This window comes from Tachyglossus aculeatus, chromosome 7 (genome assembly GCF_015852505.1).
Source record: "Tachyglossus aculeatus isolate mTacAcu1 chromosome 7, mTacAcu1.pri, whole genome shotgun sequence".
Taxonomy (NCBI): domain Eukaryota; kingdom Metazoa; phylum Chordata; class Mammalia; order Monotremata; family Tachyglossidae; genus Tachyglossus; species Tachyglossus aculeatus.
The window spans coordinates 22,727,340-22,752,856 of NC_052072.1; the positions used below are offsets into that span (position 1 = coordinate 22,727,340).

At 51.2% G+C, this 25,517-nt stretch overlaps 1 protein-coding gene across 1 annotated transcript in view; it reads left to right on the forward strand.

Moving 5' to 3' along the window:
- The window catches only part of PLXNA2 (plexin A2), a 252,736-nt gene extending 230,941 nt beyond the window's left edge, over positions 1 to 21,795 (forward strand). The window contains exons 19-32 of the mRNA XM_038749116.1: positions 1 to 144; positions 508 to 742; positions 3,623 to 3,765; positions 4,638 to 4,906; positions 5,966 to 6,032; positions 6,481 to 6,627; positions 6,938 to 7,097; positions 7,620 to 7,723; positions 9,672 to 9,771; positions 10,616 to 10,806; positions 11,981 to 12,150; positions 15,714 to 15,926; positions 18,556 to 18,706; positions 19,850 to 21,795. Coding sequence (XP_038605044.1) covers positions 1 to 144; positions 508 to 742; positions 3,623 to 3,765; positions 4,638 to 4,906; positions 5,966 to 6,032; positions 6,481 to 6,627; positions 6,938 to 7,097; positions 7,620 to 7,723; positions 9,672 to 9,771; positions 10,616 to 10,806; positions 11,981 to 12,150; positions 15,714 to 15,926; positions 18,556 to 18,706; positions 19,850 to 19,945 — 2,190 coding nt within the window. The 3' untranslated portion in view covers positions 19,946 to 21,795. The remainder of the gene's footprint in view (positions 145 to 507; positions 743 to 3,622; positions 3,766 to 4,637; positions 4,907 to 5,965; positions 6,033 to 6,480; positions 6,628 to 6,937; positions 7,098 to 7,619; positions 7,724 to 9,671; positions 9,772 to 10,615; positions 10,807 to 11,980; positions 12,151 to 15,713; positions 15,927 to 18,555; positions 18,707 to 19,849) is intronic.
- Positions 21,796 to 25,517: the final 3,722 nt, after the last annotated feature.

Sequence of the window (25,517 nt, forward strand, 5' to 3'; positions counted from 1 at the left end):
GGCAAGAACCTGTGTCCCCCAGCCTCTGGGGGGTCCAAGCTGAACTACACGGTGTTGATTGGAGAGACTCCATGTGCCGTGACCGTGTCAGAGACGCAACTCCTCTGTGAGCCCCCAAACCTGACTGGGCAGCACAAGGTCATGGTAAGTCCCTCACGGCTCTGACCCCGGGCTTCTCAGGCTCCATTTGGGCCAGATCACCCTGTCCTGGACACGACCTGCTTTCTGGGTGGCTGGTCCGGCCCTTCCCGCACCCCAACCCTCTCTGCCTGGCTGAGCCAGTGAGCCCCTCTCAGACCTCTCCAGCATTGTAAGCCGAGGGGGTCCCAACGCGCTGGGGGTGTCAAGGGAGCCATTTTCTGAGTAGACCACGATTGGGTGGTGTTTGGGTCTCCAGGAAACTACTCTCACCCCCAAGGTCAGCTGCGCTTCCCATCAGTGCAGCCCTGACCCTCTGTGCCTGTGTGTGTGTTTGTATGTGTGCGCATGTGCGTGCGTATCACCTAGGTGCACGTAGGCGGCATGGCATTCTCTCCAGGCTCGGTCAGCGTGGTCTCGGAGAGCCTGCTGACCCTGCCGGCCATTGTCAGCATCGCCGCCGGGGGCAGCCTCCTGCTCATCATCGTCATCATCGTGCTCATCGCCTATAAGCGCAAGTCTCGTGAGAATGACCTCACCCTGAAGCGGCTCCAGATGCAGATGGACAACCTGGAGTCCCGAGTGGCCCTCGAGTGCAAGGAGGGTCAGTGGCCTCAGGGGGAGAGTCTTCTTCTCCTTTTCCTCCTCCTCCTCCTCCTTCACCTCCTCCTCCTCCTCCTTCTTCTTCTCAACTCTATCCTCCCAAACTTCTATTGTCCTTCCCTTCCATTCTGGTGTTCTTAATAGGACAACTGCAATAATAATGGCATTTCTAAGCTCTTTCTGCCTGCTGAGGACTGTGCTAAGCCTGAGGGCCCATACAAGGTAATCAGACTCGTTATATTTTGCTACCCATAGGGGGCTCACAATCTCAGAGAGATGGAGAATAGATATTTTATTCCTGTTTTAGAGATGAGGAAACTGAGGTACAGAGAGATTAAGCGACTTGTCCAAGTCACCCAGCAGGCAAGCAGCAGAAGAGGAATTAGTACCCGGGTCTTCTGACTCCCAGTTCCCTGCTTTTCTCATTAGGTCATATTGCCTGAATCCCTTTACTCCCTTTCTTCCCTTAAGGGGTCCCTCATGGGGTTCACATCCTAAGTAGGAGGGAGAACAAGTAGTGAAGCCCCATTTTCCAGATGAGGGAACTGAGGTTCAGAGAAGTTAAGTGACTTGCCGAAGATTACAAAGTAGGTGTATAGCAGACCTAGGATTAGAACCCAACCCTCTGACCCCCAGGCCCGCACTTTTTCCACTAGGCCATTCTGCTTCCCCTGCACACAAGGACAGAGAGTTAGGGAGAAATGGGGAGGGGCAGGGAGAAGAGACGGGCAGAAAAGAGGAATATGTGTTTGTGGTTATAATTATTCTGAAGAATGCAGGATTTGTATTTCTGTTCCTGTGGGCATTGGCATATATGAGTGAAGAATAAGTGAGGGTGTGTGTGTGTGACTACCAAACTAAGACTCACACACACACACACACACACACACACACACACACACAGTGTGAGGTATGTACAATCGTGGTGTGAGTGGGCGCAGGTTAAATTTTCTTCAGTCTCCCACTCAGTCCCTGCACCAAAGTGACTAAAGTCCCTTTCCCTTCCAGACTGAGGCCTTAGCCAATAGCTCAATGGGGGCAATCAAAGCATTTTTCCCTTTGGCTACAAAACCCTCAAATTTCTCTCACAGCAAGGATAAGGAACGTTAGGAGCTGGCAGTGGGAAAATAATGAAGGAGTCTTTTTTGCTATTTTCCATTGCTGTCAGACAGAGCTGGCTAACTACTGACTTTAATCCTCTTCTGTTGCCCACCCCTGCTTGAACTGTCCCTGTGAGCTAGAGGGGAGAGAGCACCAGTGTTTCCCCTGCTTGCCCACGGGATCTTTGGCCTGGCTCCCCAGTGAGGTCAGAGGGAGGGCGGCAGGATACTATGGAACCTTTGAAAGCCAGATCGGGGGGCCTTTGAGAGTCATGACCTCCTGGGAGAAGACAGGGGATGGAGCAGGATGGGTAAGCCACACCAATAATAGAGGTGAGCAGAGCTGAGTAGAGCAGTGGTAGTAATTAATAGTAATAATAATAATAATAATGGCATTTATTAAGCACTTACTATGTGCAAAGCACTGTTCTAAGCACTGGGGAGGTTACAAGTGATCAGGTTGTCCCACGGTGGGCTCACAGTCTTAATCCCCATTTTACAGATGTGGTAACAGGCACAGAGAAGTTAAGTGACTTGCTCAAAGTCACCCAGCTGACAATTGGTGGAGTCGGGTTTGAACCCATGACCTCTGACGCCAAAGCCCGTGCTCTTTCCACTGAGCCACGCTGCTTCCCATGTACTAGTACTACTATTACTACTAGTACTATTACTACTAGTACTACTATTACTAGTAGTAATAGTAGCGAGGGCAGAAGAAGGAGCATTTATTGAACACCCACTTGGCGCGATGCCCCGTACCAGGCATTTGGAAAGAGCATGGGCCTGGGAGTCTAGGACTTGGCAGCTCACATTGAGAAGCAGCGTGGCTTAGTGGAAAGGGTATAGGCTTGGGAGTCAGAGGACATGGGTTCTAATCCTGACTCTGTCACTTGTCTGCTGTGTGACCTTGGGAAAGCCACTTAACTTCTCTGTGCCTCAGTTACCTCATCTGTAAAATGAAGATTAAGACTGTGAGCCCCATGTGGGACAACCTGATTACCTTGTATCTACCCCAGCACTTAGAACAGTGCTTGGCACATAGTAAGCACTTAACAAATACCATTATTATTATTATCATTACTTAATTTCTCTGGGCCTCAGTTACCTCAAATAGAAATTGGGAATTAAGACTGTGAGCCCTATGTGAGACAGAGACTGTGTCCAACCTGACTGTTTTGAATCTACTCTAGTGCTTACTACAGTGCCTGGTATATAGTAAGAAGTAAAAAAAGAAGAAGAAACAATCTCTTTCCTTCCCACCAGGAGCTAGTCCTGGCACGGGGAGAAATATATGAAAATTTTGACAACTAGAGGGATCAGAATGCATTATGGAATAGGTCCCCAATCCAGCGGCACGTACAGTTCACTCAACAGCATGCTTTGAAAAATAATCCATCAGTCAATGGTATTCATTGAGCATTTAATGTGTGCAGAGCACCCGTACTAAGCGCTTGGGAAAGTACAGTACAACAGAATTAGCAGACACATTCCCAGCCCATAATGAGTTTAAATTAAGACTCTGAAGCTCTTGATCCTGTCTCAAGCTAGAACTCACCTTTTGGTTGTCCATCAATCAGTCACTCAGTCAATGGTATCGATTGAGCACTCACTATGTCCAGAGGTCTGTACTAAGCACTTAGCACTGTACTAAGGTTTTCCCCATCCTGAATCCCTGACAAGTCCCCCTCTTCCTGAGGAGCTTTCCCATCCTCTCCCCATGCCTCAGTGTTTGGACCCCGTGAACCCCCCACCAAAAGTGCTCCTCCCTCTCTCTCCCACAGCCTTTGCTGAACTGCAGACAGACATCAATGAACTGACCAGTGACCTGGACCGCTCAGGGATCCCATACTTGGACTACCGCACCTATGCCATGCGGGTCCTGTTCCCAGGCATTGAGGATCACCCCGTCCTGCGGGAGCTGGAGGTAAACTGGCCCTGCCCACCCCTGGAGTCAGGAAATGCATTCCTGAGAACACCAAGATGGCCTGGGTTGATACCATTAATATTTTTCTGGGAGCGGAGGCCTTTAATAGGTTAAACAGCAGTCAGTCGATCATGTCGATGAACCAGGAGGCCACTGGATTTTCTTAAAAGGTCTGGGCGGGATTCTTTCTTTCTCATTAAAGCATCTTATTAAGGGGATGAATCCTTTCTGGATTGAAAATCTGGGAGGCAGAAAGTAAGGCAAACTACCAGGCCATTGGACTGGTACATCTTCTTTCCCAGTGCCAACTGTTGGGACCCCTGGCCCCATCCTGCCTCATGCCCAGGTCACTGAAATGCCAACCTTCTAACCCAGGGTCACTTACTCCTCCATGTTTCGGTGAAGGAAGGAGATCACTCAATCACTGGTATTTATTAAGTATTTTCTGTGTGCAGAGCACTTTACTAAGCAATTGGGAGAGTATAATTCACTAGAGTTGGTAGACACGATCCCTGATCTCACGGAGCTTACAGTTTAGTGGGGGAGACAGAAATGATAAATTGCAGTTAGGGGAAATGGCAGAGTGCAAGGATATGTTCATGTTCATAAGTGCTGTGAGCATGGGGTGAGTATTAAAGTGCTTAAGGGGTAGGGATGCAATTTCATGCCAGTGTGTGAGTTGACACAGAAGGGAAGGAGCAGACCATGGGGAACTGGAGACTGCCCAGGGGATTATGGGAAAAGTATGGATTCAGACAAGGGGAGCAAGGAGGGCTGTTCTGCTGGGAGACCCCAGTGAGAGAGAAGGGAGTGGGGAAGATGGGTTCCTCTCTGAGAACATTCCCTGCCCTTGCCATACCTACCCGCTGTAGGTCCAGGGGAATGGGCAGCAGCAGGTGGAGAAAGCCCTGAAGCTGTTTGCCCAGCTCATCAACAACAAGGTGTTCCTGCTGACCTTCATCCGCACCCTGGAGTCCCAGCGCAGCTTCTCCATGCGGGACCGTGGGAACGTGGCCTCGCTTATCATGACTGGTCTGCAGGGCAAGCTTGAGTACGCCACTGACGTACTCAAGCAGCTGCTCGCAGACCTCATCGACAAGAACCTGGAGAACAAGAACCACCCCAAGCTGCTGCTGCGCAGGTCTGGCTGGGAGAGTCTAGTGGGAGAGACAGGAGTGGGGAGGTCTGGTCTGAGTGAGAGAGCCCAGTGGGAGACAGGTGAATAGGGAGGCTCAATCTGGCTGGGAGAGCCCAGAAGGAGAGAAGGGAGTGGAATCAGCTGAAAGCAGGAGTTCAGGAGAAAAGAGGAGAGGGGAGAGGACCCGTCTGAGTCGGAGAGTCAAGGGGGAAGAGAGAAAGAGAGCAGGGAGGAACCATCTTGATGGGAGAGCCCAGTGGGAAATAGGAAAGTGGGAAGGGCTGGTCTAAGCAGGAGCCCAGGGGGAAAGATGGGAGTGAAGAGGACCATTCTGAGCGGGAGCCCAGGGTGAGAGAGGGGAGCCAAAATGGCTTTTTCCCTCCTCTTCCTGCTCCTCCCCTTCCCCACCCCCGACATCTATTCCACCCCCTCCCTGACCCTTTTTCCTCCTGTCCCCCTGCTCCTCTCCACATCTCTTTTCTCCTCCCCCATTCCCACCCTTCTTACCCTGGGTGACCAGGCACTGAAAGGTGATCAATCCAGGAAGGTTCAGAAATGCTATCAGTTGAGAGGCTTGGGAGGGTAAGGTTGGGGTAACTGATAGGGGCCAGACCTGGAGCAGGGATCCCATAATGACTGGCAGAGTTAGAAGGAGAGTGAGCAAAGGATATCAAGGGCAATAGAAGCTCGTCACCCCCTCCCTGCCACCACCAGGGTATCTGGCTGCTCTTCTCCTGCCCTGTCAACTGGTGGGTCCCTTTGCCCCTCCCTGAATGACTCTAAGTGGCCCACAATCGATCATTTAATTGAATTTATTAAACATTTATTGTGTGCAAAGCTTGTACTAAGTGATTTGGAGAGTTCAATAGAACAAGATTGGTAGAACACTTTCCCTGCCCATGGTGGGTCTGAAACCCAAGCATCCCTTCTCCCCTGTGCCTACCTGCTTCACATCCAGAGACCCCACCTCACCTCCTGGTTCACCCCAGGGACCACCTTCCCCCCAACCCCATTTATCCTGCCCAAATAAGGTCCAACTGACCCACAAATTTTCCCTCCCAGGACTGAGTCGGTGGCCGAGAAGATGCTGACAAACTGGTTTGCCTTTCTTCTGCACAAGTTCTTGAAGGTGAGGACAGTGTTCTGGGGGCAGGGGAGCTGGAAGAAGGGCAGAAGTCAGGCAGGAGAGCTAGGCTGACCCTGAAAGAGTCAGGAGGGCAGAAAGAGAGACAGAGACAGAAAGGGAAATGGAGGGAGGGAAAGGGAAAGAAAGAGGAGGGAGAGAGAGAGAGAGAGGGAGGGAGGGAGAGAAGGTTTGGATCATTGGAACATTCCAGTTGGAACATTTTGGAGAATCAAGGAGAGGCTTCCTCTGAGGACCCTGGGCAGTGGACCAAACCAAGATCTGCATTGCAAGGCAGAAAGTGAAGGGCTTGAGCAAAATCCAGCTCTCCTTTCGACTTGAGAACCCTCCACCCTGCTGCCCAACCTGGCAGTGGAGGGAGGAGGATAGTCAGGGGAACCGGGCCTGGCTGGGCCCAGGCGGCACCTGACCCTTGGCTTGGGTGTCTTGGCAGGAGTGTGCCGGAGAGCCTCTCTTCATGCTGTACTGTGCCATCAAGCAGCAGATGGAGAAGGGCCCCATCGACGCCATCACGGGCGAGGCCCGCTACTCCCTGAGCGAGGACAAGCTCATCCGCCAGCAGATAGACTACAAAACCCTGGTGAGGGGGCAGGGCAGAGACCAGGTCCTGGGGCTGAGGTCTTGTTCATGGTAGTCCCACCCACACCCTCACCATTCTCCAAACATCACTGTTGCCAGGACCCAGAGCAGGCGTCCTGAGCATGGTGCTCCCATCCAACACCCCTACCTCCCTTGAACAGCCCTGAGGCCAGGGCTGAGGCTGGGTCAGGGGCAGGATGCATCTTGAACAATGATGATCTCCTGGTTGGGGGTTTGGGGGAGATGACCGGGAGACCTCTGGAATCTGGACCTGCCAACTCAGCCCCTTTCCCTCCCTGCTCCAACTCCAGATCCTGAACTGTGTGAACCCAGACAACGAGAACAGCCCTGAGATCCCAGTCAAGGTGCTCAACTGCGATACTGTCACCCAGGTCAAAGAGAAGATCCTGGACGCCGTCTACAAAAACGTCCCCTACTCTCAGCGGCCCCGGGCCATTGACATGGATTTGGGTAGGAGCCTGGGCTCTCTCTGGCCTGGAAGCAGAGGGAGAGGAGGAAGAAAGCGGGTGGAGGGGCACGAAGCGAGACAAGTCTCCTTAGAGCATGCCTGGTTTACAGGATGGGAAAGCTCCATTCCAAGGTGGTAGACAGCCTAGTCCTTCCAGGGGATGGCAGGGGGTGGGGAGGGGAATGTAGTACTTCTACCTGATAGAGAGCTGGTAGAGAGCTTTGCCATAATGGCAGGAAACAGGAAGTAGTACTGGTGGGATAGTTCTTGGGAGTTGTTGCACTGATCTTCACAACAAAGGGCTCTTCCCTACTCCATCCTCAGTCTCAGTAGAGTCCCCTGCTGCCTCCTAGCCAAATCCATTGAGCACAGAGCAAGGCAGTCAGGAGAATTCAGGAGAGTGGGGGAGGCTCCCTGGAAGGAAGCAGGGTGGGGGAAATGTTGGGTAGGCATCGAGGGACCTAGAGACCAATAGCCTCCAGCTCACGGCTCTGCCCTCCCCCACACTCTCCGTCGCCACGCAGAGTGGCGCCAGGGCCGGATCGCGCGGGTGGTGTTGCAGGATGAGGACATCACCACCAAGATCGAGGGGGACTGGAAGCGGCTCAACACCTTAATGCATTATCAGGTGAGCAGCACGGGAGAGAAACTTGAAGGGGGAAGCAGTGGGGCCTAGTGGAAAGAGCACAGGTCTGGGAGTCAGAGCACATGGGTTCTAATTCCAACTCTGTCCCTTGTCTGATGTGTGAACTTGGGCAAATCACTTCACTTCTCTGTGCCTCAGTTACCTCATCTGTAAAAGGGGGATTTAGACTGTGAGCCCTATGTGGGACAGCGACTGTATCTAAATCTATTATCTTGTATCCACCCCAGCACATAGTACAGTGCCTGGCATATAGTAAGCACTTAACATCAACCATTAAAAAAAAAGGAAGCCAGGGTGGTTGGCCCACAGTCTTGTGGCATGCCAGAGACAAAACCGGGGTCCAAAATCAAATTGTATTTCACCCGCATTGGCCTGCCAGTCTTTCCGCAGGAGATGGGACCCATAGCCCAAGGAAGATCCCTAAGTCACCGGCCAGACCAACCAACGGCTTCTCTTGGATCGCCCTTGGAAAAGCAAACATTATCTCTTTAAAAGAGACTCAGGTGGCTAGTGCTATCGCTTCCCACTCCCTCCCAAAAAGAGAGCCCCAATAATTATAATTATTAAATGCTTCCTGTGTGCCAAGCACTATACTAAGCACTGGTGTAGATTACGTAATCAGGTTAGGCACAGACCCTGTCCTACATGGGGCTCAGAGTCTTAAGTCTAAGCCCGAGGTGGAAGGTTTACCTATGGAATTATTCAAAAGATCGGCTCACCCTCTATGCCTCCTGCCATCCAGCTATTAAATCCGTCTCTAGATGGTGAAGCACTGATCAGAAAGACAATGGGAAAGTCTAAGGGGGAAGCCAATGCCATTTCAAAGTAATGGAATGTTTAGAACCTGCAGGCAGCAGAGTATTAAATGGGATGAAAGCTATCTTCTCTGGATCCATCCTAAAGGTAAAACAGGGTTGGACTTCCTCTCCCATTGTCCTGTCCAAAGTCAAAGGCCCAGAGCCTTCTCCAGGAGCGAATCTACATATTCTTAATTAACAAAGAGAAGTTCCCAAACTTCTAAGCCTCAAAGATTTATAAGGCGGGTAAAATTAAACAGTGCCACTAAAAGCGACTCTAACAGAATCTCGTTAGCGCTAATGTTCATTTATAGTTCAGCTTCCCCTCATCTCATTCTTTCTCGGTGGGCTAGAGGGACCAACAATTTAAGACCCTGAGAGATGATTTTATGACTGGTGCAGCTATAAATCAAACTTACAAAGTTCATAAAAATTGTTAAGATAAAAAATGGTTTAATAGGAATGTTTTATGGTCCATAACATTATTATAGCTGTTTTATTCCCTTTGCGTTCTGGGTTTAATTGGATTGCCACAATTCTTGGGATTCTTCGTTTTTATTGGATGGAGCATAATCTTAAATCAAAATGGCCCCAAATGTCTTCAATATGTCTCATCATTTATCGGGGGTGGGTAAGGGGTGGTCCGGGGCTCCTCAGAGGGCTGAGCTCTCGCCATCTTGAATCCCTGACTTCCTAGATGATGGTAGACCCGAGTGAAGCCAGGCAGATACACCCTGAACTAAGGCTCAGGGCCTGAAGAAGCCCCCCAGACTGAGTCTAAAATAAAAGAGGTAGTCACTGTGAAAGAGTTTGACTAAAAATCCCCCAGAGGACCATTCTATAGAGTTGCCTTCCAAGACAAAATCTCTGATTTCTGCCGGAGAGGTGTGCTTTGGGGATGCAAGGTTGGGGGCACCTGCCTTTCTCAGAATCACTCAATCAAACGGTGGCATTTATTGAGTGTTTACCATGTACAGGGAGCTATCTGAAATGTTTGGATGAGTACAATAGAGTTAGACATAGTCCCTACCTTCAAGGAGCATACAGTCTGGCTGGCAGTCTTTCAGTCTCGCAGAATGATTCCTTTCACCCCTCTCCTCCTTCCCCCTTCTCTGCCTCTGTGCCCCTCTTAGGTGTCTGACCGCTCAGTGGTGGCCCTGGTCCCTAAGCAGACCTCCTCTTACAACATCCCTGCCTCCGCCAGCATCTCCCGGACCTCCATCAGCCGATACGGTGAGCCAGACATCTACATTTTGGAAGCCAAATGTGTTGGGGTGGGTGGCTGGGACAGCCTGGGGCAAGCCTACAACTCCCCCTGGTTCCCAGAGAGCTTCCTACCAGCCCCTATCGCTCTTCCTCACTCCCCCGCCGAGAAGATTCTCGAGGTTAAGGGCCCCATAGCCTGCTACCCAGAAGCTCTGTTCCCTCCTCTGCCTCACCCCTCCACCCTCCAACCTCCCAGCATCCCAGCCATGATTGCAGAAGAGGGAAGGGTAGCTAGGGATGGTAGATTAGGGTGTGGCTCCCCAGAGCCCTGATTGAAATAAAGTCCCCTTCTGCCCCTGCCCTGACTCCGATGACCCTACAGATCAAGGACTTGGGCCCAACTACTCAATCAATCAATCGTATTTATTGAGCACTTACAGTAAGCACTCAATAAATTTCATTGATTGATTGCAGAGCACTGCACTAAGTGTTTGGGAGACTCCAATATAACAATGTAATAGACACATTTCCTGCCTACCATGAGCTGACAGTCTAGAGGGGGAGACAGACACTAATATAAATAACTAAATTACAAATATGTCCATAAGTGCTATGGGACTGAGAGAGAGGTGAATACAGGGAGTAAATCCAAGTGCAAAGGTAACACAGAAGAGAGTGGGAGAAGAGGAAATGAAGGCTTAGTCAGAGAGGCTTCTTGGAGGCAATGTGCCTTCAACAAGACTTTGGAGGAGGGGAGAGGATTGTCTGTCAGATATGAAGAGGGAGGGTGTTTGAGGCCAGAGGCTGGAAGCTCAGGCCCGCCTCCCTGTCCTCCTGTCTTCCTGCCTTCCTTCCACCTGCCTGCTCGCAGACTCATCATTCAGGTACACGGGCAGCCCAGACAGCCTCCGCTCCCGTGCCCCCATGATCACCCCTGACCTGGAGAGCGGCGTCAAGCTCTGGCACCTGGTGAAGAACCACGACCACGGGGACCAGAAGGAGGGGGACCGGGGCAGCAAGATGGTGTCCGAGATCTACCTGACCCGGCTGCTGGCCACCAAGGTGAATGCCACCTCCCACCCACATTGGCCCAGGGAGGAGTCTGTCTGGCCCTCTTAGGCCAGCAGAGTGTTGGGAGCTAAATGATGGTGCCTGGCAGGGGAGGTCCCCGCCCCCATCCTCACCAGCCCCACTAACGTGGGCCCTGTTTGACCCCTACTGCATACCTCCCCTTACCCCAGCAGGTCAACTGGACCTTGGGTCTGAGCCCTCTGCTGTCCCCAGAGCTAGCTTTCATAGCTTCCTGCCCAACAGCTTTGCATCGACCCTGCCCCGACCCCAGGACCCTTTCAAATGGATCAGCCTTGGGAGGCAGAGAACCTGGATTTGAATCCCGGCCCTGCTCCTGGATGCTGTGTGACACTGGGGAAGTCACTTCACTTCTTGGTGCCTCAGTTTCTTCATCTGTAAAATCAATCAATTTCCCACTTAGACTGGAAGTCTCATCTGGGACAGGGGCAGGTTCTGAGCTAATTGTCTTGTCTCTACCCTGGCACTTAGTACAGTGCTTGGTACACAGCAAGCGCTTAACAAATACCACTATTATTATTAACCCGTCGGAAGCTTCCATTCCCCAGGCTGGACCATTCTCCAGGTCGCCAGGAGATACCCTAGCAGCCCCAAATCCTATTGTTTGGAGAACCCTGACACCTCAGTGGCTCCTTGCCCTCCTGCCCAAGCTTCCTTGGGTAGCCCTCCTACACAGATGATCCCAAGACAGCAATAATAATAATGATTACAATTATAGTACTTGTTAAGCACTTATCATGTGCCAAGGACTGTTCTAAGTACTGGGATAGATGCAAGTTAATCAGGTTTGACACAGTCCCTGTCCCACATGGGGCTCAGGGTCTAGGCCCTCATGTCTTTTTTTTTATGGTGTGTTAAGCGCTTACTATCTATATGACAAGCATTGTACTAAGCGCTGAGTAGATACAAGCTTGTCAGGTTGGACACAGTCTTAATCCCCATTTTACAGATGAGTTAACTGAAGCCCATAGAAGTTAAGTGACTTGCCCAAGGTCACACAGCAGACAAGAGGCAGATACAGGATTACAACCCCACTGCTATGGCTCCTGCCACCTGCCCCCTGCCAGGAGTGGTGGTTTCCTCCCCTCTCCCAACTCCCACTTCCCTTCTTCCCAACCTCCACACTGATGCGTCCCACCCTCCACAGGGAACGCTGCAGAAGTTTGTCGACGACCTGTTCGAGACCCTGTTTAGCACTGTGCACCGGGGCAGCGCCCTCCCACTGGCCATCAAGTACATGTTTGACTTCCTGGACGAGCAGGCTGACAGGCACAGTATCCATGACACAGATGTGCGGCACACCTGGAAAAGCAACTGGTGAGTCTGGGGGCGCCCAGAATGCCAGAGGATCATGGGAGCAGCAGGGTGGGAGTTAGAGTCTGGTTCAGGCTGAGGGAAGCAGGCGGAGATGTTGCATGGACTAGTGGAAAGAGCATGGGCTGGGAGTCAGAGGACCTGGTTTCTAATCTGGCTCCACCACATGCCTGCTATATGACTTTAGGCAAGTCAATTCACTTTGCTGTGTCTCAGTTTCCTCATCTGTGAAAAGGGTATTCAATACCTGTTCTTCCTCCTACTTAGACTGTGAGCCCTGTGTGGGACAGAAAATGTGTCTGACCTGCTTATCTTGTATCTTGCCCTGTGCTTAGAAGAGTGCTTGACGCATATTAAGCACTTAACAAATACCACAATTATTATTCTCTGTTCTCAACCGGGGCTGGTAGTCTGGGGCTGAAGAAACAACTAGGCACAATAGGCTTCCAGCAGCACTTTCTCCCGCTGTTTCACAGGACCTTGCCATTCCCACTGGCCAGACACTTCCATCTCATTTTTCCGTTCTAAAACCCAGAGAGGAAAGCTAGAACTCTCACTCTTGCCCTGAACCAGCTAGAGAGCAAGGTCACATCTCTGAAGGCAGAACAGGGGGAGTTGAAAACCACTTCTGGGAAGCATGGTTATTTATTAGGAAGGAAGCAGGCCTCGAGGGTCAGGAGTCCTGAGTTCTAATCCTGGCTCCTCACTTGCCTGCTTTTGTGACCTTGGGCAAGTCACTTGGTTCCCTGGTGTCTCAATTTCTTCATTCGTCTCCCTGTTGGACTGTGAGCCCCATTTGGGGCAGGGTTTGTATCTGATCTTACAGTCTTTTGCCTACCCTAGTGCTTAGCACAGTGCTTGGCACATTGTATCTATTACCACAATGATTCATGTTGCCCAGATGCTCCATATTCTGAAGAGATTTTGGACTAGAGACCAGATGCTAGGATATGCTCCTGGGCAACAGTAGAAAGCTTTTAGTTAAACCCAGACTTTGATGCCCTTGGGGTGCCAGGGCCCCCTGATCAGTTTTCAGCAGGGATGGAGAAAACCACCTGCAAAATTCCATTTAAGCCTATGCTCTTAAAACCAAACTGATTATTGCAAGTCTGAGAAACAGTAGGCACAGTGTGCAGTGAATGTGTCTCTTCCCAGAAGCCATCAGTAGGTAACCGGAGAACCGGCCAGCTCGGGTCATTTACTGGCCCCAGAGAATTTACCACTGGCCTGGAAATTTTGTGCTTCTCTCCCAGCCGCTAGGGTAAGCGTAGAGGCTAGAGAGGAGGCAGAACTACAAAACGGCAGGAGAATCCAGTGCTAGAGTTCTAGTTGTTCCACTATATGCCTAGACAGAAGTCTTGTCAAGATGGGAAGGCTGGAGATAGGGTATCCAGGCTTAAGGGTTAAGTGAGAAGCAATGTCTGCTCACCTGGAAGTCTTCATAAATAGTGGCATTAATAGCGATGTAAGGATTAAGAGCTCCACAGACTGACAGGGCAGCTAAGAAATTAAACCAACAGAAAACCCAACTCAGCTTCCCAGAGCCTGCCTTCGTTCTCTAGCCCCGTGGAGTTCCAGAGCTTGATGCTGCCCGGAGAGGGAATCCCTGGAAGGAGCAAATCCCGAGGAGGAGAGGGTTGGAGGAAGGTCTTGGCTCAGTTGGAAATAGACTGGGAGATGGGTGGTCAGAAGAGCCAGTAGACAGATAGAGGATGTCATAAGGTGGGTCTAGCCCTTTAAGATCTTAGAGCATGTGCTCCCAGAGGGCAGACCCAGAGCTTGTTTCCCTGACTTGCTGTGGTGTCCAGCCCAGCTCCAGGCTTCTGAGTGATGGGGAGAAGTGGTCTTGTTTTCTCCCTTGGGTTAGAGGCCTTTCTCTCTGTCCCCTGTACCCCTCCACTCATCAGCCACAGGAGAGAAGGCAAAGCCAGAGTCAACTCCAGGAAGCTGCCAAGTCCAGGATGACTGGCCCAGGCCAGAGCCCCATTTGTTGGAATGGCAGAGGGTGGGGGAGAGCAGAGGTTGTACCCTTAGATAGGCCACTTCTCCCCCAGCAGGGAGACTTGCAAGACCCACACCACTGCCACCCCTTTCCAAGCCTCCTGGGGAGCGGACGCCGGAGCCAGCCCATGATATCAGCGATGCCAGGGCAGGGAGCGGGCACTGACGTCCCACTCGTTGGGAGGAGCAGGTTCCCGGAGGCCTGGGGCCTGGGCCGATTGCTCTGCTTGGCCCTCACATAGGAGTAGTTCTGGGAGCCGCCCCTCAACTCAGCGGCTTCCTGTGGAGGAAGGGATGCCCAACTCAGTTTCAGCCTTTGGTTTACTTGCTTGCAGTAAATGGAATATTCTTGGAAATACCCACTAGACTGTAAATTCCTCTAGGGCAGGGATCGTGTCTACTTACTCTACTGTATTTTTACCAAGCACTTAGTAGTGCTTTCCACACAGGAAGCTAGCCAGGTCCATCCGCAGTGCTGAAACGGGCAGAGCTGCTGGAACACAAAGAGAACAAGGGCAGCAATAGCACAAGGAGGGCAGTGAAGGTGGTGGCCCCTGCCTCCATGGACCAGGAAGTTGGGGAGATCCAGATGGGGAAATGGCAGACCCCCCGATCCAGCCCCATCCATTCCCCTGCAGAGCTCAGAGACTAAAACTCCTGCCAGACAGCTGAAGGAGGGGAGTGGAAAGAGAACAGAAGGCAGCAGCTGTTTGGTTTTGTATTTTTTCATCTTAACATTCTGCCAAAGGGAAAGAGAAGAATAATTCTCCCATGATTCCAACATCTGAGATGCAGGAGGAAATCTGTTCCCTCTGACCAGGAGAAACAGCTTCAAATGGCCAAATAACTACCAGGTCCTAGTGATGGGCCTCTGTCCCTCCCTGCCCCTTCCCTGCCCTCCACCTCCTGCCCCCTACTGCCCACAGCCATGAGAGGATTAGAGTTCACTGGAGGAGGAGGTGGTGAATTGGCTCGGGGGGGCGGGTCAGTCACCAGGGAGCTCAATGCCCTCCGACCCTGGGAAAGGAGCTTGAAAAAGACAGGAGCCTCCCTGGGGTAGCAGGAGCCAGGCGGAGTAGGAGGAAGTGTCCCTATTGTCTGGGCTTGGGGGCAGTTCCCAGACATCTGCCGTGGCACCACAAACAATAGCAGCTGGCATGGGGCGAGGCAGGGAGCCTTTGGGGGTTTTGTCTGCAGCTTAAAGCCGGAAGCCCCGCTCCCAGCTGTCATATGGGGGATTAGTTCTGGGCTTGAGTGCCAGGGGTATGAGACCCACGGAAGCAAGCCCAGAGGCCTCTGGGGAGGTCAGTGTCAAACCCTTCTAGCTAGGAGGGGTCATTGGCCCACTCCGGTGTTGGGGAGAGCAGCAGTTTTTCTTGGGAAAAGAGGGCGGGCGCGGATTCCATACGTTAGCTCCTCGAGTTCCCCTGGGGGCTGAGGCAGTGGAGAGCAAGCTGGGGACTCGGGTCTGGGGGTTGGTTTGTGGTGGATGGCCTAATGGGTGGAGCCCCTCTGCCCAGGAGAGACCACTCACCGGGGTCTTCCCCCTCCCTGCTACCTCGCAGCCTCCCTCTCCGGTTCTGGGTCAACGTGATCAAGAATCCCCAGTTCGTGTTTGACATCCACAAAGGTAGCATCACGGACGCCTGCCTGTCGGTGGTGGCCCAGACCTTCATGGACTCCTGCTCCACCTCGGAGCACCGGCTGGGCAAGGACTCCCCCTCCAACAAGCTGCTCTATGCCAAGGACATCCCCAGCTATAAGGCTTGGGTGGAGAGGTCAGTAGGGCTGGAGGGTTTGAGGGAGGGCTGGAAGGCTTTTCCTCATCTCCTGCTCCCTTCTGCTTCACCCTGACATGTTTGCTGTACTCTTCCCCGCCTCCCAGCCACACGGTACTTATGTATATATCTGTAACTTTGTTTATTTGTATTGATATCTGTTTAGTATTATGGATGTCTGTCTCCCTGCCCCCAAGACTGGAAGCTCACTGTGGGCAGGGATTGTCACTGTTTATTTTTGTATTGTACTTTCCCAAGTGTTTAGTACAGTGCTCTGCACACAGTAAATGCATAATAAATATGATTGAATGAAGGAATGAATAAATGAATGAATGAAAAGGCTGGAGGTCTGTGGGGCTGACGGGCTGGCTAGCTGGGGTTCTACTAATAACCCCTCCCTAGTCCATCATCCGAGCTCCTCTCTGAAACACCGGACTCTGGATTGGGGTGAAGGAATTCCCTCATTTTCTGGGCACTGGCTCAACAGACTGGCACTGCTAGGCCCAGGTGGCAGATTCATTCATTCGTGTATTCAATCGTATTTATGGAGTGCTCACTGTGTGCAAAGCACTGTACTAAGTACTTGAAGCAACCTGGCTCAGTGGAAAGAACACGGGCTTTGGAGTCAGAGGTCATGGGTTCAAATCCCGGCTCTGCCAACTGTCAGCTGTGTGACTTTGGACAAGTCACTTAACTTCTCTGTGCCTCAGTTCTCTCATCTGTAAAATGGGGATTAAAACTGTGAGCCCCCTGTTGGAAAACCTGATCACCTTGTAACCTCCCCAGCATTTAGAGCAGTGCTTTGCACATAGTAAGCGCTTAACAAATACCATCATTATTATTATTATTGGAAAGTATAATACAGAAGAGACAATCCCTGACCACAATGGGCCCACCCCTCAAACCCAGAGCTTGGGGCTGGCTTCAGGGGAAAACAGGCTGCCAGAGGCTGCCAGAGGCTGCCAGATGCTGGGCAGAGCTAGAATCAATTGGGAGAAGCAGCACTGGGGCACAACAATAGGCAAGGTCTGTGGCTTGTTTGGGACCCCAGGCTTTCTCCTCTGGGCGGACTATCTGAGCTACTCGGTCCTGTCCAGCCAGGTTCTCAAGCCACTTCCAATAGTGGATGAAAAACAGTGTAGCTCAGTGGAAAGGGCCTTGGCCTGAGAGTTAGGGGACCTCTGTTCTTCACCACTTGCCTGCTTTGTGACCTTGGGCAAGACACTTTATTTCTCAAGGCCTCAGTTTTTTCACCTGTCAAATGGAGATAATACCCATTCTCTCCCTTAGTTAGACTATGAGCCCCTGGATTGAACAGGGATTGTGTCTGCTTCCCTGAATCTGATCTGCTTATTTTGTAACTACCCCAATGCTTGGCACATAGAAAGTACTTAACAAGTACTATTATTCATTCATTGTTTCATTCAGTCGTATTTATTGAGCACTTACTGTGTGCAGAGCACTGTACTAAGTGCTTGGGAGAGTACAGTGTAACAATAAACAGACACATCCCCTGACCACAGTTAGCTTACAATCTACAAAATGAGTTTACAGTCAATCAATGATATTTACTGAGCTCCATGTGCAGAGCTTTACTATCATTATTATTATTATTATTATCATAATCATTATTGTTATTATAATTATCATCACAGGGCCCAGCCTGGCCTGACTGGATCCACGGCTCAATCCCCTAGCCCACAGAGTGTTCCTCCCAAGATAGTGCCCCTCCTGTCCTCTCACTGTGCTCCCCCAAGGGGAGAGCAGTGGGGTTGGACCCTGTGAGGAAAATCCCAAACCCCAAAAGATTCCTGAGACACAAGGCTCCAAGGGGCCTCTGCACTCCCTTCCCCCTTCATAGGGCATTCTGGGTCTGTCTGCCTCTCTCCCTCGCCATGTCTGTCTGTTTCCCTGATGGGTCTATCCCCGCATCCCCTTCCATGTCTGTCTCTGTTCCCCCGCCTTGTCTACTTCTGTCTCTCCATCCATAACAGTCCCTGTCTCCCCTTCCATGTCTATCTCTGTCTCCCCCTCCATGCCTGTCCTTGTCTCCCCCCATGTCTGTCTCTGTCTCCCCCTCCACATCTACCTCTGTCTCCCCATCCAGATCAGTGTGTGTCTCCCCCTCCATGTCTGTCACCTCCTTCATGTCTATCTCTGTCTCCCACTCCATAGCTGTCCCTGTCTCTCTCTCCATATCTGCCTTTGTCTCCCCCCATGTCCATCTCTGTCTCCTCCACCACATTCATTCATTCAGTTGTATTTATTGAGTGCTTACTGTGTGCAGAACACTGTATTAAGCGCTTGGGAAGTACAAGTCAGCAACATATAGAGATGGTCCCTACCCAACAACAGTCTCACAGTCTAGAAGAGGGAGACAGACAACAAAACAAAACATGTAGACAGGTGTCAAAATCGTCAGAACAAATAGAATTAAAGCTATATGCACATCATTAACAAAATAGAATAGTAAAAATGTACAAGTAATGTCTCAGGTTCCCTGCCATGTCATTCCCTGACTCTCTCTCCACATATATCTCTGTCTCTCCCTCCATGTCTGCCTCTGGTTCCCCACCACATCTGTCTCTGACTCGCCCTGCACATCTGTCTCTGTCTCCCTCAATGACAGGTACTATGCGGACATCGCCAAGCTCCCGGCCATCAGCGACCAGGACATGAATGCTTACCTGGCAGAGCAATCACGGCTGCATGCTGTTGAGTTCAACATGCTGAGTGCCCTCAACGAGATCTATTCCTACATCAGCAAATACAGCGAAGAAGTAAGCATGGCCTGAATGGGGCGGGGAGCCTGGAGACTTCTATTTAGACCCCTGGGGCTGAGATTGGGGGGTCAGGAGCTGTGTGGGGGTGGCCCTTGAAACCAACTTGAGTTACACAACCACCCGGTTGTCATCTACATGGTATGGTGGAAGCCCTGAATTACAACCATTTTGGATGCCCTATAATTGGATAAGCCTGGACTAACCAGGTGCTAGAAAAAATTATTTGAAGCCCCTTGAGGAGAGGAAACATTTCTACCATTTCTAACCCTTTTGAACCCTCCCAAGCATTTAGTTCAGTGCTCTGCTCACAGTAAGCCTCAAATAAATACCACTGATTAATGGATTGATTGATTTCCTGAAGTAAGCACTTGATAAGTACGATTGATGGATGGGTTGCCCGGTACTGTCCAATGCAACTATTCATGCAGTCACCGCTTCCCGATATGGGGGTCTTGCATGGTCCAAAGGGCCAGCACCCCAAGCCCACATCTCATCCCCCAGTTTAGCATCTCTTCATCTAGTCTTCCTGGACCAGATGGATATTGAGGAAAGGGAGGTTCTTCCTGGCATGACTGGTTGTTGGCTGTTCATGTGCCTGAGCCAGCAGCAGCTATTTCTCCCCTGCCCATGATGGCCTGAAAGCAACCAAATCCCATATTCAAGAGGTCTAGATAGCTGGCCCCCTCCAGCCTCTGCCTTCCTCCTCCGCTGGCTGTCTTCTCCTCCCATCTCTTCCTGAGCAACAAACAATTTGTGGTGGGGCTTGTGGGAGGAGCAGGATTTGGCTCTGAGCCGGTTGCTCTGGGGGTAGATTGGACCCTATCTTTTCCCTAGAGGTTTGTTCAGTAGAGTTCCATTTCCTTGCCGTGGCCAGGGTGGGAAGAGGGAGGAGAGGAAAGGTGAAGCAGGTGCAATCATGGAAGGCTTCCTGGAGGAAGAAGTCTCCCCCTAGACTGTAAGCTCCTTGCTGTCGAGCAATGTGTCTACCAACTCTGTCGTATTGTACTCTCCCGAGCACATAGCACAGTGCTCCATCCACAGTAAGCATTCAGTGAATACCATCGATTGACTGATTATTGATTGAGGGGCATTGTGAGCCACTTACTCACACCTCCGGGATCCCCTCGCTTCTTGTTCCAGATCATTGCAGCCCTGGAGCAAGACGATCAGGCAAGAAGGCAGCGCCTGGCATACAAGGTGGAGCAGCTGATCGGTGCCATGTCTATCGAGAGCTGAGAGGAAAAGCCAGGAACTCCCTAAGAGGAGGAGAGACCCGTCGGCGCTGAGACTCTGGGGAACGCCGAGCCAAGGACCGGGGAAGGGAGGCGACGGCCAGGACCTTGCAGCCCCCATTCCCAGGATCCCATCCCGGGACCACGGAGTTGGGGGAGAGGGAGTCCCTTCCCTCCCCATCACCGCCCACCGCCACCACCAACTGGGACTCCGGTGTCCAGGTCCTGCCAGGATGACCCGCGTCTTCAGCCGAGGAGAGAGACGCAAGGAGAAAGTCATTCTTCCAGCCGGGAGGCCGGAGCTGGGGGCGACAGCCTCTGGGACTGCTGCTTTGCATGAAAGGTCATTTGTTGTATATTAGAAAATGATGAAACTTTATTTAATTTTTTTTTAAGAAAAAAGGGGAAAACAGAACCCGGAAATAAAACAACAAAAAAGTCACTCTGGGAATCCAGTCCCAATTTTTTTTTAAATATCATTCCAATTTTTTTTCTTTCCCTGTCATCCCCCTCCTGGCTTCTTCCTGAAAACCCCAGCACAGTTGGCAGGCAGGGCAGTCAGCAAATGGACTCAGGACTCCATTGGGAATGTCCCGGAAGTAAAGTGCTATTCTCCCTTGGAGGGTGAGAAAATAGCCAGAAGGAAAAAAGGAAGAAAAAGAAGAAGAAGAATGAACACAAGTTTGCACCAAACCATTTCTTTGCAGAAATGAATGGACACCAGCCAGTGGCTGCCCACTGAATCATCCTACCTGTTGGGTTTGAAATCCAGAGTCACACACACCACCCCCATCTCAGTCACCTCTGTGGAGAACCTGGATTTTTCAATGGCAATGAGGCATTTTGCTACTGGTTTTTCACTCCGCTGTCTGAACATGAAGATCCTGAAGTTAACCTCTGTTCCCTTGGAGTTTCTCTCCTGCTTCGGCTGGGGTGGGGGTGATCTGTAAACTGGCCTAATCATGGGGGATTTTCACTCCTTCTTTGTTTCACAGCAGCCAGAACACTTAGCCTCTGCTTTTGTCCATCTCCCAGGCTGGGACCAGAGCTGGGGAGGTGGGAGAGAGACCTGAGCAGAAACCCGGGTGCCAGAAGTGAGCACCCGGCGAGCCTGCCCTATCTGGTGGGGACCAGGTTTCTGAGGTCAGTTTGGGGTTTGGTTTGGAGCGAGGGGGGCTGGCCTAGTCTGCTCCAGCTGCCCCTGGATTTCTTGCAGTTAAAAAGGCAGTGTTTACAGGAAGCAATACTTGAAGAGATTCAAGAAGCTGCAGTATTTATTATGTTTCTTTTCCATCTCAGAACTCAGTGGAGAAGAAGGATCTTTTGCATTCATCATCTCTGGCCTTGTGTAAGGCTCCTGAACTGTCGTAGCAAACAGGGCCAGCCCCCCAGCAAATATGGGAGTTTGGTGGGGTCTGGCAGGGACGGACCTGGACCTGAAGGCTGTGAGTGCTTCAGGAGAGAGTGACGACCTTGTCTTTTGTCTGTGTTTCTGTGATTGGTCTTGAGTTTAGGGTCTCAGCAGGTGGCCTAAACTCTCCTCCCCACCCGCCCTGCCACCCTTTCCCTAACTCCCTGGCAGATGATCCATTTTTTGGGGTGTCGTTTCTTAAGAAGAGTCTAAAACTTCATGTCTCCAGTCCAGGGCCAAGCAGGGAGCGGACCGTTCTCAATATCTGTCTTGCCTCACCAGGGAGGATGAGAGCTTCTTTGGGGTGGAGATAAAGGTCATAGGGCTGCGGCATCTTGGGCTGCAGCTGTTGAATGGACCGTCGACTTTTTTCTTAATGATATTTGTTAAGTGCTTACTGTGTCAAGCACTGTTCTGAGTGCTAGGGTAGATATAAGTGAATCAGTCCGGTTACAGTCCCTGTCCCACATTGGGCTCCCAGTCTAAGTAGGAGGGAGAACAGGTATAGAATCCCCATTTTGCACTTGAGGAAACTGAGGCACAGAGAAGTGATGTAACTTGCCCCAGGTCACACAGCAGGCAGGTAGTGGAGCTGGGATTAGAACCCAAGTCCTCAGGTTCCCGGACCAGTGTGTTATCCACTAGGCCGGGCTGCTTCGTCTTCTTCAGATGACACTTTGGAGTCACTCTAGTTAGTCCATTTCCCTGGAGGAAAGTCACTGACTTCCAGCCCTGGGGTGGGGATGGCACAGTAGTAGTAGTTAAAAGACGGACTGAGGGGCTGAGCAAGAGAGGGGCAGCCTTCTCTCTCCGCCCTCCACAACCTTTCCTCTCCTGCCGCAAATCTATCTGAGCAGTAAGCACAGCCACCTGACTCCCTGGCTCCTTTTCCATTTCTTCCAAGAGCCATCTAGCCCTGCTCCCCACTCTGGTAATTTCCAGGCCATTACAGTTTCCAAAGCCTCAGCTTCCTGCAGGATTTCCAAAGAAAGGGGAGCAGAGAGGACCGGTGTCAGACACGGGCACGTGGCTGGGGATGGCTGTGTTCAATGCCCAGCAGACGTCGCCCCGCCCCCAGATCTGGGATCTTGCCTGAATGCAGCTGACTGGGGATGGGGGGGGAGAAGGGGGGGGTGCAGTGTGGAGAAAAGCATTTGCTGAAATACTCAGGAAACTCGCTGTTTTAATTATAATTCATTACAAGTCATGCCAAGTCCACTTTCTTCTGATAATCCACTTCTGTTCAATTTCACTGGGCCCTATTACTAGCCTGAAAGAAATACTAATGACCGACCTTCTGCACTAAGCCAAAGCGTTTGACATTCACAATATCTAAAGCTTTGCAGCTTAAAGCCTATGATTTATGGGAGGGAGAGAAGGAGGGGACCAGGGAGAGAAGAGAATTTGAGACAGAATGGCAGCAAAGTGCTCACCCAGGCCTTGTCTCTCTGTCCCTTGGGTTTGGTGTGGATGAAGGGGTTCAGATCGTCTATCTTAAAAGATCGCTACCCAGGGCCTTGCGGTTCCAAGGAGTTAGAGAATGGAGAACCAGAGATGTCCTGAGCCCGGCCTGGCTGCTGCCCACTCTTAAACATCATCTGCCTAAATCTCTGGCCTTCAATGCCCTCCCGCCCTCCCCCACCCCAATCCCAAAGAGCAGGAACAATGGAGGTGTCTGCAGGGCCTGATTTATGAGGGAAGATTAAAGAAGCAGGTGATATAGAACTTGCTTACACAGCTCAGGGGGGGCTGTGAGAAATGGACAGACCCTAGAGAGTAATAATTAATGAAAATAATAATGACAATTGTGGTATTAGTTAAGTGCTTGCTAGGTGATAAGTACTATACTAAGGGCTAGGGTAGGTACAAGATAATCAGGTCAGATATAGTCCCTGTACAACACGGTCTAAGTGGGAGGGAGAACAAGAAATGAATCCCCAGTTGACAGATGAGGAAACTGAGTCGCAGAGTTCAGTGACTTCCCAAGGTCATGCAGTGGGCACGTGGCAGAGCTAGAATTAGAACCCAGGTCCTCTGAAGGGGAGAGAAGTTATGTAGAGGCTAGGGCTGAGATGAATGAGACAGTTCAAAGTAGGAATCCCAGGCAGGATTCCTACAAGGCAACCACTAGTACAGTGAGGCCTCAAAACCATCTCCCACAGTGCTTGTCTAGGGCTATCCTGACAGGGGCTGTGGAGGGAAGAGGGAATGGACAAGGGCCTCGCCACCCCCAAACCAAAGGGGGAAGGCAGAACCCTCCTCCCCGGCCCCCATCATTGTGACCATAGAGGCCAGGGATGAGAATGGCTAGCTCAGAGCCACCCATGAGGACCATGGGACCTGGCCAGGCACTACGCTGAAAGCAGGAGGCAAGTGGAAGGACTCATGAGCAACTTGTTCCCCTGCTTCCAGAATGCTGTGCACCCTAAGGCCAGCCAACTGGGGAGGCGGGGAGCAGGACGGGGCCCTTGGGCATGCTCCCCAGCTCTCTGTACGCTCTCCCTTCCTCACCACTTCTTTGAGAATGTTAGCACTCAGCTGGACCGGGGGGTTTAAGAAATGCTGGTTGGGGTGGGGGTCACAGGGAGGCAGGAGTGTGGCTGAGAGAAGAAGAGATGCTTGGCACCCCCCCCCCTTTTCACCCCCAGATGCACAAACACATGCCAACCCAAAGCGATGCTGTTTGTTCCCACAACCTGCAGTCCTCAGGACAATGTCCTCATCCCCATGGATCCAGAAACCCAAGAGTTAGCTTTTCTGGGCCAAGGATAGGTCTGCCAGGGCAACTAGACATAAATGCCCCAGATCCTATTGCTGCCTGCTGCTGGCACCAGTAGATGCTGGACTAAAATAATGAAGGAGGCCAGGGGCATCTTAATGGAGACCACTTCAGGAGTATCAGCCTCTTCTCTCCATCCTCCAACCCTTCACTCTCTGTCCCTAGATGGAATTCAGGATACCGGCAGTATATTTGGGTGTGGAGTTTGTTCAGACCCCCATCACTGAAGCAGGAGATTGGCTGGTGGATGGTGCTTACTTACTGCACTGGTAAGCATTTAGTACAGTGCTCTGAACCCAGGAAACAATAAATACCATTGATTGATCTTTTTAATGGTATTTGCTAAGCACTTACTATGTACCAAGCACTGTACCAAGCACTGGGGTAGATACAAGATAGATTAGACACGGTCCATGTCCCCCACAGAGCTCACGGTCTTAATCCCCATTTTATGGATGAGGTATCTGAGGCACAGTGAAGTGACTTGCTCAAGGTCACCCGGAAGGCAAATGGCAGAGCAGGAATTAGAACCCAGGTCTGCTGACTCCCAGGTTGATATGGATTGATTAATTCTTCCCTGAGCGGCCTGAACTTCTGGTTTTCACTAAGGAATGCTTGAGGCAATCTCCTGGCCTGAGCCTCCTGTTCTCCCGAAGCAGAGACTCAGCAAGGGGGCAGAATGGGTCAGAGGAATGAAAATAGCCAGAGGCTTCCCCATCCACCTCATCCTGGAAGAAAGAGCCACAGTGGCTTTCTGTTTTCCCTGGCTCCCATTGGCTTTTACTTCTGCTGCTCAAGCCCTCAACCTGCTCTCTACTCCTCAGTGACAGGAAATAAAAATAGCAGAGCCCGGGACTGCCGGGAGAGCCAGGGATACGATGGATGAATGTACTCCTGAGAGCAGACAAAAATGTCCCGGGGAGAATAAATAGAGGACCTCAAAGATACACTTGAAAAACTCAAGACCAATATATCTCCCGTCTGGTTTTAGCCTCACATCTGCCTCCATTAACCAACCTGCTGCCAGTATGTACAGAGCAGGGTTGGGGGCAAGTGTCTGCTCTTCTTGGCTAAGCCAGTGCTGGGCCAATGGTCCGAGGCATGCCGGGACTGGGGAGAGAGGAGGCAGAGGGAGGGAGAGCCCCCAGGGGGAGAAGAGATGAAGAAAGTCCAGATCTGAGTTGGGGGGTGGTTAGGGCAAAGCCATAAGGCTTGCTTTGTGACCTTGGGCAAATCTCTCTGCCTCAGTTTCCTCAACTGTAAAATGGGGATTAAAAACCTGTTCACTATTCTACTTAAACTGTGAATGCTATGTAGGACAGGAACAGTGGCCGACTTAATTAACGGGTACCTGCCCCAGTGCTTAGAACACTGTTTGACACATAG